The 13,207-nt window shown below is 52.4% G+C and overlaps 5 protein-coding genes across 5 annotated transcripts; 4 read left to right on the forward strand and 1 right to left on the reverse strand.

The window, feature by feature from the left end:
* Positions 1–3,418: 3,418 nt before the first annotated feature.
* Positions 3,419–4,075, forward strand: COL26b_009044 (uncharacterized protein; the record flags this gene model as incomplete). The annotated part of the gene is made up of 1 exon (XM_053181785.1): positions 3,419–4,075. One exon carries the CDS (start codon positions 3,419–3,421, stop codon positions 4,073–4,075), a length of 657 nt encoding a protein of 218 aa, XP_053034217.1.
* Positions 4,076–5,341: 1,266 nt separating this feature from the next.
* COL26b_009045 (uncharacterized protein) lies at positions 5,342–6,698 on the forward strand (the record flags this gene model as incomplete). Its single annotated transcript, XM_053181786.1, has 4 exons — positions 5,342–5,920; positions 5,976–6,316; positions 6,382–6,454; positions 6,507–6,698. The coding sequence occupies 4 exons, from the start codon at positions 5,342–5,344 to the stop codon at positions 6,696–6,698; spliced, it is 1,185 nt and encodes a 394-aa protein (XP_053034218.1).
* A 96-nt stretch (positions 6,699–6,794) lies between these two features.
* COL26b_009046 (uncharacterized protein) lies at positions 6,795–8,147 on the reverse strand (the record flags this gene model as incomplete). The annotated part of the gene is given in 2 exon segments (XM_053181787.1): positions 6,795–7,185; positions 7,201–8,147. 2 exon segments carry the CDS (start codon positions 8,145–8,147, stop codon positions 6,795–6,797), a joined length of 1,338 nt encoding a protein of 445 aa, XP_053034219.1.
* Positions 8,148–8,925: 778 nt separating this feature from the next.
* On the forward strand, positions 8,926–10,827 carry COL26b_009047 (uncharacterized protein; the record flags this gene model as incomplete). The annotated part of the gene is made up of 1 exon (XM_053181788.1): positions 8,926–10,827. One exon carries the CDS (start codon positions 8,926–8,928, stop codon positions 10,825–10,827), a length of 1,902 nt encoding a protein of 633 aa, XP_053034220.1.
* A 526-nt stretch (positions 10,828–11,353) lies between these two features.
* On the forward strand, positions 11,354–13,052 carry COL26b_009048 (uncharacterized protein; the record flags this gene model as incomplete). Its single annotated transcript, XM_053181789.1, has 5 exons — positions 11,354–11,496; positions 11,554–11,772; positions 11,824–12,079; positions 12,132–12,728; positions 12,780–13,052. The coding sequence occupies 5 exons, from the start codon at positions 11,354–11,356 to the stop codon at positions 13,050–13,052; spliced, it is 1,488 nt and encodes a 495-aa protein (XP_053034221.1).
* Between the last annotated feature and the right edge of the window lie 155 nt (positions 13,053–13,207).

Here is a 13,207-nt window from a genome sequence, read left to right on the forward strand (position 1 = left end):
GGCGGCTTTGAGTCACGTGTTCTATGGATTTGCTTTGTTATATTGGCCAACAGGGCAAATCAACCAATACTGGCGTAGGGGCAATCAAATCAGTCAAATCTTGGCGTTATTTAATTTATTGGCTTTAACGGCAGCGCTGCGGTCCTGCCCGTCACTTTGGAAACCAAACTGACTCTGTCTAGCTCCACACCGCGTAGTTGAGAAATGATGGCAAGACTTGTTCCCGTCGTGAGATTTGGCAAATGGTCGTCCACCGACGTTGGAACCCACTTGTTGCTGTCATTAGAGACAAAAACGTGGCCGTCTGAATCTTGGTAAGCTAGGAGACGGTGGACTCCGAGCCGCTGGAAGCCTTCCTCGTCGTCATAGAACGATTTGCTTATTGAAGCTGCTAGTTGCGAATTGAGAGATGCCGAAAGATTTGCCGTCGCAACGGAGGTTCTTGGGTACCATTCGACACTCCCTCTCTCACTATCATCTCTGATACCATGAAGAATTCTGTCAGTCCCGAGGTAGACGACCATAGTGTCGCCACATCCCCAGTCCGCGCACGAAAGAGCCGCCAATGGGGCGCCAGGTGGAAGCTCGACTCTTTCCTCTTCCTTCGAAGACGCGAATTTGAGTGTCAAGTTGACGGATTTCCACTCTGATGAAGTTGTCATTCGATAGCGTGTCATCAGGGCGCCATTACCGTCCTGAAAAAGGACAGTGTGCTGCATTGACCCATTAATGGTTCTGTTCGCGGCTGCAAGCCTCGTTGTGTCAAGAATGCTTCCTACAGCTTGTGCACTCTTGGAGGGGCTTTCCCCTTTTTGCAACCCACCAGCAACACCACCGGCGATGGCACCGATAACCACTAGCACACAGACGACGAGTACTGTAATGAAGATCCGTCGCGACAGACCACAAAACTTCCGTCCTCGTCCTCTCCTTACAGCATCAGTGTCCGAACTCGGTGGTTGCCCATCTGATAGCTCATAACTCTCCCCTGGAGGCTTGTGATGTTTTTTCGTGTCTGGTTGAAGATAGCGACCTTCGTCGTCCCATCTGTTGACTCCGGGGGTAGAGTTTACTTCAATACCAGACATCGCTTCGTGTGGTTGTCGAGGATTCCACTCGAGAGTGCTATAGCCTTGTATAGTAGCCATCGTTCTGGGATCGATACAGGTACTGATTGGGATGCGTGTGTCATGCGGTTGTGGGAGACTCCGTAGAAGACACATAGAGAAAATGGGGAAGCAGAACTAACTGTTGTCATTGTTATTTATTACATTTTTTCCCACTTCGCGTCCGTCTCGTTATCAGTACTTAAAATAAGATCAGGCTGCGGAAGATTGACGTCAAGCTCAGCCCCAACTGCAGTATTGCAAAGTAGATAAGAATTGGGGGCTTTTTTGTTCTCATTGGAAGCCTTCTCAAAAGCAATTCCAAATATCTCTAAAGGGAACGATTCTGGTCAGCACTAAGGCACGTACTCCTGCACGATTGAATGTCAGGTGTGAGGATTGTTTGTTGGTTCAATGATCGTCTCTTCAGCCTGCTGAAACAGGACTTGCCAACGCAGCTGAAGGACTCGGCGAAACAGCCCACATCAGGCTTTCCAACACAGTGAACTCGCCTCGAGCTCTCGATATTTCCGCAGTGTGACGTCTTTCCCCTACACTCTTGGCATGCGCGATCGATCGAGAACCCTACAGAGAACACGTTTTTTTCCAGTGCTAGAGCGATACTTTTTCTTGTGGCTATACATTCTTCCTTCCTATCGTCGTCGCTGCTGTTGTCATCGTTATCATCCCTAATTTCATCGTCGCTGCTATCAATCCTGTCATCACTTCTACTGTTATTATCTTTGACCTAAGTCACCAAGTCTGGGGTATATAGGGGTACATTCACTGGAAACCTCGGCGGTCTGGCTTTTATTGTTTCCATTCGACAATATTCAAACGAGGTTTATACTCCATGCATTGATTCAGGTAGACGGTGTGGTAAGAAAGTGATGACTTGGCTTAGATCGATTGATTTGAGAAGTACGGTCCAGGATTCAAAGTATCTATGAAACTTCTGAATCTCCCCATGGGCCATGTCTATTATGCAACTATGATCGACGATCTCTGGCGGTTCCAAAACTTTCTCTTCCTTGCCCTTTTAGCGGCAGAATCGTTCGTGCGCTTGTCGGACTGGAGCTCTTTGATTCTGAATAATTCTCCATACTCACTTTCTCGCTTTTGGCTTAGGATGTTGTAAAATTCCACAAGAACCTCACGGTAGCGTGACTCGATGATCTCGTTGATGCAGAGATCTTCGATTTCTGCCTGCTCTTGAAGCGACTCGACGTGTCGTTCAGAAACTGTAGAACGTGCTTGAGCAAATATGCCTGGATGGACCTGGCGATCTGAAAGCCATTCGGCCGTCGAAGGCTCGTCTTCACCCGCTCGGAAATGAGCGATATCGTAAAGATGATCTTGTAGATCTCTGATCGATGTATCGAGTTTTCGTGTGGCGTATTCATCCATGCAAGCGATCGCGAGATTTGAGTAAGCCATTTTTGGTGAGTTTGACTGGACAATATCGAGCGATGCGAAAACAACTTCTAGGTAAGGCGACGCTTGTGATGCAGAAGAATTCAGACTTGGACCTTCTCTGAGTATTATATGCTTTGGGACTTTTGGGGTTTTCAGGGCCTTCCTATGGCCACCAACTTTTCTTTCATGCCATAAATATTTAATCTTCAGTATTATCTGTGATACCTATGTTTTTTGATGACGAGGAATCTTCACCGGACTTCCGAAGAAATTTCCTTTGGCCTCCAAGTTTGAGGTCATGGCCAAAGCTTTGCGGCAACCAAGATCTCACAAAGATTTCCAGGGAGCTGTCCAGGCCGGTCTCAAGCGGCCTCTCAGCCCTGCCAGAGGTTTCACTGATAGGATAAAGGGAATCCTACACAACAGCATTGTTCTGATTGGTCCGATGAAGAGAACTAATTTCAGCCTCAAGCTTTGACCTCAACCTTTGCGTCACGACACTCCTCTGGTAACATGTGCCGAGGCTATTGTCATATTACTGTTGAACTCCCCATCGCCTCTGATGGCTAGCTGCCTTGTAGAAAACAAGTTGCTTTCTAAGCCGTCTCTAGACCGTCAGTTTCATACCATGCTTTCTTCTCAGGTAGGTACATACATCAAGAGACGCCAAATCCAGTATACGCCTGCCACAGGTAATCAGATTTCTTTGACCAGAGACTTGCAGTCCTTGGCAGTCATTGGCGCATTAGCGCCGCTTCTGCTGACTAAACTCCCTAAAATGGTTTCCCCCTGCATATCGCAGTCATCAATCTCTTTGACAACATTACAAGAACTCAAATCCTTTCATCGTGATAGCCGTTTACATCTTGAGAAAGCTTAGCTTTTGAGACTGCAAAATGTCTACTCAAAACCTCGAAACCGACCAGGATGCGAAGACCATCTACAACTACCATCGCATGGGCATGCCCCTCCGCCCCGCCTCCGCCGTATTCTGCCTCTGCAGCCTGGATACACGCGTAGCTTCCCGCGCTGCTCAGCTCTTCCTCGACGGGTACGGCGACTACCTTATCTACTCGGGCGGTGCAGGAAAGCTTACGGAGAGTCGTTTCTCAAAGCCCGAAGCTGAAGTCTTCGCGGAAATCGCGCAGGGTATGGGCGTTCCGCACGACAAGATCATTGTTGAGCCCCTGTCGACGAACACTGGCGAGAATGTGCGCTTCACGTATGCATTGTTGAAGGATAAGGGATTGAAGGCCGATAGCTTCGTCTTGGTACAGAAGCCTTACATGGAGAGACGCACTTATGCGACATTCCGGAAGCAGTGGCCTGATGCGCAGACGGAGTTTACGGTCACCAGCCCTGAGTTCGGGTTTGAGGATTACTTTGACGCAGAAAACCCCAAGGAGCTTGTCGTGAACATCATGGTGGGAGATCTTGTAAGGATTCGGGAGTATCCAGCAAAGGGGTTCCAGATTGAGCAGGAAATTCCAGAGGAGGTGTGGGAGGCCAACTCGAGACTCATCGCTGTGGGCTATGATGGACATTTGCCATGAACAAGGTCACATATCTGACGCTTCGATATCGTCGATCAGTTACTAGTGGAATCATCATTCCGATGAGTTGCAGATTACAAACATTGAAGTCACATTAAGATACTGGGTCCAGCAAGGGCGTGGGGTACGGGCAGTTAGCGGGGTGTGGGAAAGCCGGCCCGCTGTGGGATGAAGTTGGGATGAGCCCTTCATAGGTTCCTGGCCTCAGAACGGTAATGAGACGACATCTGATTCACTTGCGTCAACTGCCGGTCCTGCACGCTGTCTTGATGTTCCGTTTGATTTCCAGTACCCAAACTTCCGATATCTCGCAGGGTAATCCCTCCTCCTCAACTCGTGTACGGGTTTCAATCGGCTCAATGAACATTTGATCTCCAATGTCTTGGCGGATATACGACGTCTCATCCCACCAAAGTTTGCTCTACTCCGTACTTAAGGTTTACGGTAATCCGTGCGCCCGACTTCAAACGATTCCTCGTTGCGGGGCTGGCTTGTGAACACTTAAATCTCTAGGCCGTCCTACAGATTTGACATACAATAGCTTGTCGCGTTCTACTGGTTGGAGCAAGTGTGCTGTTTGACATTCATTCTAGATTCACTCTTTCTTCTCGCATTGCCCTTGACTTTCACTCATTAGCAAGGGCGAATTCCTGCATCATGATTCGAAATGCTCTAGGTCGTGGGGCTAAACGGGTCCAGGCTCAATCAGCCCAAGCCGAAGCCCCCCAATTTGCGGAGGTCACCTGGTGGAAGGACCCAGGGTTGAGAAAGTTGTACTTTTGGTGTGCCATCTTGATGGCCATGTCTGCGTCCACCGGTTTTGACGCGTGAGTTCTAACGACTGACTATTTTTTTGCGACGGAACGAAGTCAAGCTAATCAAGCGCAATTGCAGGAAGCTTATGAACACTTCCCAAGTAATGGATCAATGGCAGACTTCATTTGAACATCCGACTGGAGGACGACTTGGGATCATCGTTGCGATTCTCGACATTGGGTCTCTGTGCAGCTTCTGGATGGTGTGAGTCTAGCAGAAGAACGGGTGTTGTCAGAGAAATTGAGAGGGACTGATGATCGAATCAAACGACTAGGCCATTCTTTGCGGACAATTATGGCCGCAAGGTACCCATTATCATCGGCTGTGTCATTGAAACCATTGGAGCATTCATCGGCGCTTTCTCGAGCAGCCAAGGAAGTATGCTTCAGTTCAAGACCCCCCGAATTATTGGCAGCAAAGGCTTACCATCGAATCAACGTGACAGTGTACATGGCCGGTCGCTTCATCCTCGGGTTCGGCAGTTCGTTCAACGGAGCCGGTCTTCTCATCGCCGAGATTGCTCATCCCCAACACCGCGCCAAGATTTCTGCCATTGTCAACTGCATGTACGGCGTTGGATCCACGTTCTGCGCCTGGCTCGCACTTGGCACCATCAAGATTTCCACCGAGTGGTCGTGGCGATCCTTGACCATCCTTCAAGCGTTTCCTGGACTTCTTGTGCTGTCCCTAATTTGGTGGATACCGGAGTCCCCCCGTTGGCTTATCGCCAAGGAGCGTTACGAGGAGGCGGAGCAGATGCTTGCCAAATACCATGGAAACGGAGACAGAACAAACGAGACTGTCGCTTTTGAGTTCCGTGAGATGAAGCAAACACTGGCTCTGGAGTTCCAACATGGGAGGTCAAGCAGCTACTTGGATTTTGCGAGATATGCTGGAAACAGGTACCGAGTGGTTATCTTGATTTCGCTGGCAATGGTGTCTCAATACAGCGGTACTAATCTGTTTTCTAACTACGCCAACAAGATTTACGAGGGCGCTGGTATTAATGACCAGACGAACAAAGTACTTGTAAGTCGCGAGCACTCTCAAAGAATCCACGTACTGACCACCTCGGCTTCGATAGCTTAGCGGCGGCCAAACATTGATGTCACTCGTTGTATCGGTCGGATTCTCCCTCACTATCGACCGCTTCGGCCGTCGGCCGCTATTCCTTACCGCCACCACGGGGATGGTTTTCATGTACATGGGCTGGACGATCGTCAGCTCCCAATACGAACGAACTCATGACCTCGGCCGGTTTGGATATCCACAGATTGCCTTCATTTGGCTCTTCAGCCTATCTTATCAGATCGCATGGACTGGTATCATGGCCGCCTACGCATTGGAAATCATGCCGTATAGCCTGAGAGCTAAGGCGGGGGTCATCTCGACAATTTTCGTCAAGGGATTGATTGTTCTTGGGAGGTGAGTCAAGAAATGCACCAGTACTAAATCATATCTGGGTGCAAGATACTGACGAGTAATACCAGCTATACCAACCCAATCGCATGGGACAATTTTACAGCGGCAGGCCATGCTTGGGTTCTTGCAATGTTTTATACCGTAAGTAAATAGCATGACCTCATACTCTTTGAAGAATTCTGACATATTGCAGATACTAGACTTCTGCTACCTGCTGTTCGTCTACTTCTTTTATCCGGAAACGAAGAACCTCACACTCGAAGAAGTTGCCAGAGTCTTTGATGGAGACGACGCAAAGGTAGCGCAAGTGGATATTGAGGAGGTCAAGAAGGAGTTGGAGGAAGAGCAGAAGAAAGGGGCACAGGTTGACGTGAAAGCGCTATGAAATCTTATGTGTCTGTCTTAGAGACCTAGTTGGTCAAGCATTGACTACGATGCATGATTGTTCTACAGATAAATGTTCATTAAATCTACCTTATTGCTACTTCTCATTCGGTATGTCAAAATCCGCCTTTGCACCCTTTGCAATAGCATCGTCCGTGAGAACACGGACGGCAAGCATAGCCATACCCTTGGCACACTTGATTGCCGCAGCATGAGCCTCATCCGTCGCCGCCGCAGCTGCAAACTTCGGGTTGTGCCCTGCGACATCCGGTGATGTTGGGATGACAAAGGCGCCGTGGAAACTGGGAACGAGGTGAGATACATTGCCCATGTCTGTAGAGGCGTTGAACGGCTCAGCCTGGTGAAGCTTGATGGTCTCCCCGATAGCCGCCATGTCTTCGACGTATGTCTTGCATAACGTGTCGTTGGCGCGAAGGTTGGCATACGTCGGCGCGCTGATGATTCTATCAGCAAGAGCAGCGGAAGATCTAGAGGTAACTTACACGATGTAGTTGATTTCACAACCTGTGGCGGCAGCACCAGCCTCAAGACAGGCCTTTGTCCTCTTTAACAAAGCATCGGCGCGAGCAATCGTTGGGCTGCGCACGTTCCAGTTCATCCTGGTGTAGTCCGTAATGACATTGGGGACGGTGCCTCCAACTTCGATGACACCGTGAATTCTCTCATCAGACTGAATTTGCTGTCTTAGAAGAGCGACGTTGCTGTAAGCTGCAACCGCTGCGTCCAGCGCATTCAAACCCTTCCACGGCTCACCAGCCGCATGCGCCGGCTTTCCGCGGAACTCGACTCTGAACTTGTGGCTTGCAATCAGCTTGAAGCCTGCCAAACCCGACGACCCGTCACCACTTCCGCCTTGGTGCGCTGCTGTGGGATGGGCCATAATAGCCGCGGCGACATCTTCAGGTGGGTTGAATGCGCCGGCATCGATGAGCTTCGCCTTGCCACCACCGCCCTCTTCTGCTGGAGTACCAAGAATGCGCAAGCGACCGGGGATCTTCAACTCTGACAACGCCTGCGCCGCTCCCAGGAAAGCTGCTATCGATGAAGTCGCGATGAGGTTGTGGCCACACGCGTGCCCAATGTCAGGCAAGGCATCGTACTCGGCACAGACAACGACCTGGCGGCCACCGGTGCCGATCTCAGCTTCGAAGCTAGTTTCTAGACCATACGTGTGCCTCTTCACCGTGAATCCCTGCTTCTCGAGATAGTTGGTGATTGTTTCGTGGGCGAAAAATTCCTTGTAGGCGGTTTCCGGGTTTGCGTGGAGCGTCTTGTTGATATCATTGTGTAGCGACGAGTTCAGGTCGTCGAGATGAGAGTTGATGATAGCGCGCGCCTTTTCGAGATCGAACCCCTGCGTTGTTTCTAACGCCTGGTTGGTGGTCTGCTCGCTTGCAGGAGCAGCGGCAGGGATCTCAATGGTTGACATGCTGGACGGCTGAGGATGATGTGGTTGCAATGTCAACGACGCAGAGTTCAGGATCGCAGAAGACACACTTCGAGCTGAAAAGGAACTCAAAAACGGGCAAGCTCTCTTTTTGACAGATGGGCAGCCGATGGACCTCAACATACGACTCTCGCCACGTTCCAGAATAATCACGGTATCTTTACGAATTACAGCATCATGAGCCGGGTGCGGAGCAGCGCTATCAATGAGCAAAGAGACAGGGATACTCCAACTGGAGAACTGGCGCAAGAGCCCACCGGCAATCGGAGCTCTCAACTTGCCGACCACCAAGACGAATCTGCAAAAAGATAGCCGACGGTCGGCAGTTTTGGCAGCATTTTCAACCTGATAAACAATCCGCCCATCGCCTAAACGGCGGCGCGCAGGCGACGACAGCCAGCCACCTCCACTTGGTTCATCTGATCAGTCAGTCGACTTTGTCTCTTTGACCTTCTTTGAGCACAAAACACAACGCTCTTGTCTCGTCGGCTATTTCGAGAGCAAACTGTTACACAACAGATATTCGCAGGAACACAGGAAGAGCCCGTTGTATATCCATCCAAACGAACCCACATCAAAGCGCATGTCCATCCATATGCGCGCCATCGCACACAAGTCACAACGAGTCGCTTTGAGAACCGCCTAAACCCGAACACCGGTCAAAGGGCCCCCAGCTCTTGGCCTCCACTCTGACGCCTCAGAAACCCGCGACAATATCGCCGACACAGCCGACCACTGCTCAGTCTTTAGGCGACCGCCAATGAGCTCTTCGCCCACGGAGCACGAGGGGAGCTCTCCTGGTGGTGATAGCAGTAGTCCGGCGACTGCAGCCGACGATGCTGCCGCGGCTTCCACGCCTGATGACCACCATGCCGCCGCAGCCGACGAACACGCAGAAGAAGCCGATCCCACCACCCACCCGGGCACGGCGTCGGCTCCGGCAATGCGCACGGGCGAGGGCCGGAGTGGACCGCGGTCGAGGAACGGCTGCTGGACGTGCCGCACCAAGAAGGTTAAGTGTGACGAGCAGAGGCCGAACTGCCACCGCTGCACCCGCTTGCGGCTCCTGTGCGATTATGCACCCCGCATGAAGCTCACCAAGCGAGGCAAGAAAAGCAAGGATCGGCTGCTATCATCCGTCTCGTCGGCTGCGTTTGGAGAGGTGAGGTCGCCCGGCTTGCCGAGCTGGGCGCAGGCCGTCGCGGACCTGGACCAGAGCAAGACGCTCTCGCTCTTCAACCCGTCGGCTCCGGCTACGGGCGTATGCGCGTTGGATCTGTCGTCGGCTGATCACGAGGCGATCCGCTACTTTCGCACGAGCTTTGCTAAGCTCAATCACACCAAGAACCCGGACTTCTCGCTGTACTCCATCATGTTCGACATTGCGCAGACGGATCCCATGGTCATGCACGTGGTCCTCGCTCTGGGCGGAAGAGAGCTGGAGTTCCGCCGCAACAAGGATGCTGAGGAAGCCCGGGGCCCGAGAACGCCTCTGCAGCATTACTCGTCGGCGTTGAGAATGATGGCTGACACCATTGGCAGCGACGGTAACGATCCGCTGGATCTCGATTCAGTCTGCACGGCGTTGTATCTCATGCTGCTCTATGAGCAAAAGTATGGTGACGGAAAGTGCCAGGGTCTTTCAAACCATCTCACCGGCGCAAGCTTGATACTCCAACATCGATTCAAAGATCTGCTTCTCCAACTACCGGCCCCCTCGCCCGAGACCAGCAGGAAAAGCTTAGCCCTTACCCGGCGGGGCCAAGACGAGAACGGATCGCGGCTGTCGCTGTACTCGGCGCGCATGCTGGTCTGGATTGCCCTGCATGATGCAGCTGCAGCATCGTACGGGCTAGGCGGGCAGTTGAACTGCGCTCTGCACAAGATCATGGGCGCCCTGGATGCCAGCAACGGCATCACTCGGACCGGGATCCCCAACAGTCCTTTCCAGCCGCTCGACAGCTTCGAGAGGTTGCATCGCTTCTCGAACCCGCTGTACCGCAGCATGTGGGCAGATGCGTATCCTCAAGCCGAGCTTCTAGACGACGTCGAGAACCGCAACGTGTACGCATTCCTCGGCGCGTGCAGCCAGCTGCGCTTCATGATTGCCCAGCTTGCGAACCTGTCAAACGACGAGGACGAAGCTTCGCAACAACAGCGCATCATGGCAGTGGACATGACCATCCAGCAGGTTGGCTGGAAGTTCACCGAGCTCCTCGAAGTCGCAGCGGAACTGTCCATCAGCACGGACAACTCCCACCGTCTCGTCGCCAACATCCGCGGCATCGTCCCACACTACCATGCCGTCGTACTCGAGTTCCTCCGCCTGACTCGCTTCAACGAGACCCCGATGCTCTCCACACGCCAACGCAATGCCCTCCGCGAGATCATGAACCTGGCTTTCCAGGCCTTCAAGCACGAAGGCGACGAGTCCATGACACGCATCGCGTGGCCGCTGTTCATGGTCGCGCTGGAGACGGATGACTTGCTGCACCGGGAGTGGGTGCTCAGCCGGTTCCAGGGCATGAGTCGGTTCGGCAAGAACCTCGACCGCGCTCATGCCTTCTTGAAAGAGATTATTGAGATGCAGAATAAGCTGGGCAGACGAGTTGATGTGCGCGAGCGGTTCCAGTCCGGCGAGGTGGGGTTGTTTGTTATCTGAGACCTCCGGTAGGCTGCCTGGTCTTTTTGACAGCATCCCCGCCACTTGAGTCTTTCAACCAATGCCGTGCGTGACACGATGATCCGCCCCCTTGGACGTTGGTTTCCCCGCATTGCTGAAGGATCCGGCCGGGGTCGTGGACCATGGCGTGGGATCGGCTAATGTTTAAATGCAAAGTCGCGTCGGCTATCGTGTGTTATCAGCGGCTATCAGTCACGCGGCGAATTCGATGGAATAACACCACGAAGTAATCCGGACGACGTCTATCACTGCCGCGCGGAAACGATTTCCGTGGACAACCAGCTGTGCGATTCCGCATTGGGACGGCCGGGTTCGGACACCCATCCTGTCGAGTTGAGCTGCTGTGATAACGATCACGCGTTCACCGTCTTAGCTTCGATGTCGGGGTATTGCTGATCGACTTATAAGATCTTCTTCACCCATCGTCCCTGCGTTGCATCTGAGTCGTAACCCGGAGTTCAACCTACTGCATCCTAGCTCCCTTCGCCTTCAATTGTCCGCAAAGATGGCGGAAAAGATGGAAAAGACTCCCATCGACGATGTCGGTCAGGCGGACCAGACACTCAAAGACATTGGCGAGGGGTTCATCTCTGGCCAAGGCTTGACCCCGGAGGAGGACAAGAGGATCCTTCGCAGGATTGATATGTGGTAAGTGATACCTCTGTGCTTCAATCTTGGAAAGCATTCATTGACTTAGCATCACAGCCTCTTGCCTGTCATGGCTATGTCGTACCTCTTCCAGTTCCTCGACAAGTCCGCGCTGAGTTACACCGCCATCATGGGTCTCAGAGACGACATGGGCCTTTCCGGTTCCGAGTACTCCTGGGCGAGTAGTATCTACTACTTCGGGTACCTCGTCGCTTCATACCCTGCCGGCGTCGCTATGGTTCGCCTCCCTGTCGGCAAGATGATTGCCACTTCAGTGTAGGTTAAGCCCTTGGCTACATAATTGGCGAGTGCAGGCTAACATCTCAGTCTTGTCTGGGGCATCATCTTGATGTTGACCGCCGTCTGCTTCAATGCCGCCGGCTTGCTCGCGAACCGCATCATGCTCGGTGTGGCTGAAGCGGCCATCGCACCCGGCCTGTCCATCGTCGTCTCCATGTGGTACAAGCGCTCCGAGCAGCCTCTGCGACATGGAGCTTGGTTTCTCGGAAATACCATCGCCGGCATCTTTGGCGGCGTCGTGGCTTACGCCATCGGTCATATCGAGAGCATTGCTCCTTGGAAGGTTTGCCGCTTCCCTTTCCATGCTTATCGGCAACCGCTAATTTCATATTCAGGCCGTCTTCCTCATTTTCGGAGGCATCACCACCGCCTGGTCTTTCACTATCTTCTTCCTCCTCCCCGATACCCCCACCAAAGCCCGATTCCTCAACGAGGCCGACCACATCAAGGCTATCGAGCGCGTGGCGGAGAACATGACCGGCATCAAGAGCGACACATTCAAGTGGAACCAGTGCATCGAGGCCCTCACGGACATCAAGGCCTGGCTTCTCTTCACAATCCAAATCAGCGCGCAGATCGCCAACGGCGGCGTCCACGGGTTTGGGTCCATTGTGATCAAGGGCATGGGCTTCAGCACGCTCAACACCCTACTGGTGCAGATGCTCGGGTCCGTGTTCCAGCTCGTCTTTGTGCTGATGGCTACCGGAGGAAGCACCTTTTTCAAGAACAGCCGGACGTACTGGATGGCGTGGAACCTGGCTGTGTCGATTGCAGGCGCGGCCATGGTGAGGCAGATCACGCCCGAGTTGAAGTGGGCGAGGTTCATGGGGTACTGCTTGACGATCGCGTACAGCGCCAATTTCCCGATGATTTTGTCCATGTCTTCGGGCAACTTTGGCGGGTTCACTAAGAAGACTACTGTAAACGCCATGGTGAGGGCTTCTTCCAATTTTCTGACGACATTTTAGGACTGACTCAGACAGATCTTCATCGCGTACTGCGCCGGAAACATTATCGGCCCTCAGCTCTTCTTCGAATGGGAGGCACCGTCATACAGGTCTGGATTCCTGGCCATGTTGATCTGCTATGGCATCGGAGTTCTCACGTGCTTTGCGCTCCGATACTATCTCATCTGGGAGAACAAGCGCAGAGACAGCATCGGAGAGGTTCTCGATGTCGGGGTCGGGGACCATGTCCCGCTGAACCTGCTTGACAAGACGGATAAGGAGATTCCTCAGTTCAGATATGTGTACTGAGGTATGTTGTCACGATGCAGAATGAATCTTCAGTGGAGTCAAAGATGTCCGAGCGAGGCGTAGGCATCAATCTGTGGAGCAATAGGACTGATTCTATTCGATTCTCCCGATAAATTGTGATACCATAATGGAACGATTTTTCATTCCAGTTCCCA

Source organism: Colletotrichum chrysophilum (assembly GCF_026319265.1).
Source record: "Colletotrichum chrysophilum strain AFK26 chromosome Unknown scaffold_84, whole genome shotgun sequence".
Taxonomy (NCBI): Eukaryota; Fungi; Ascomycota; class Sordariomycetes; order Glomerellales; family Glomerellaceae; genus Colletotrichum; species Colletotrichum chrysophilum.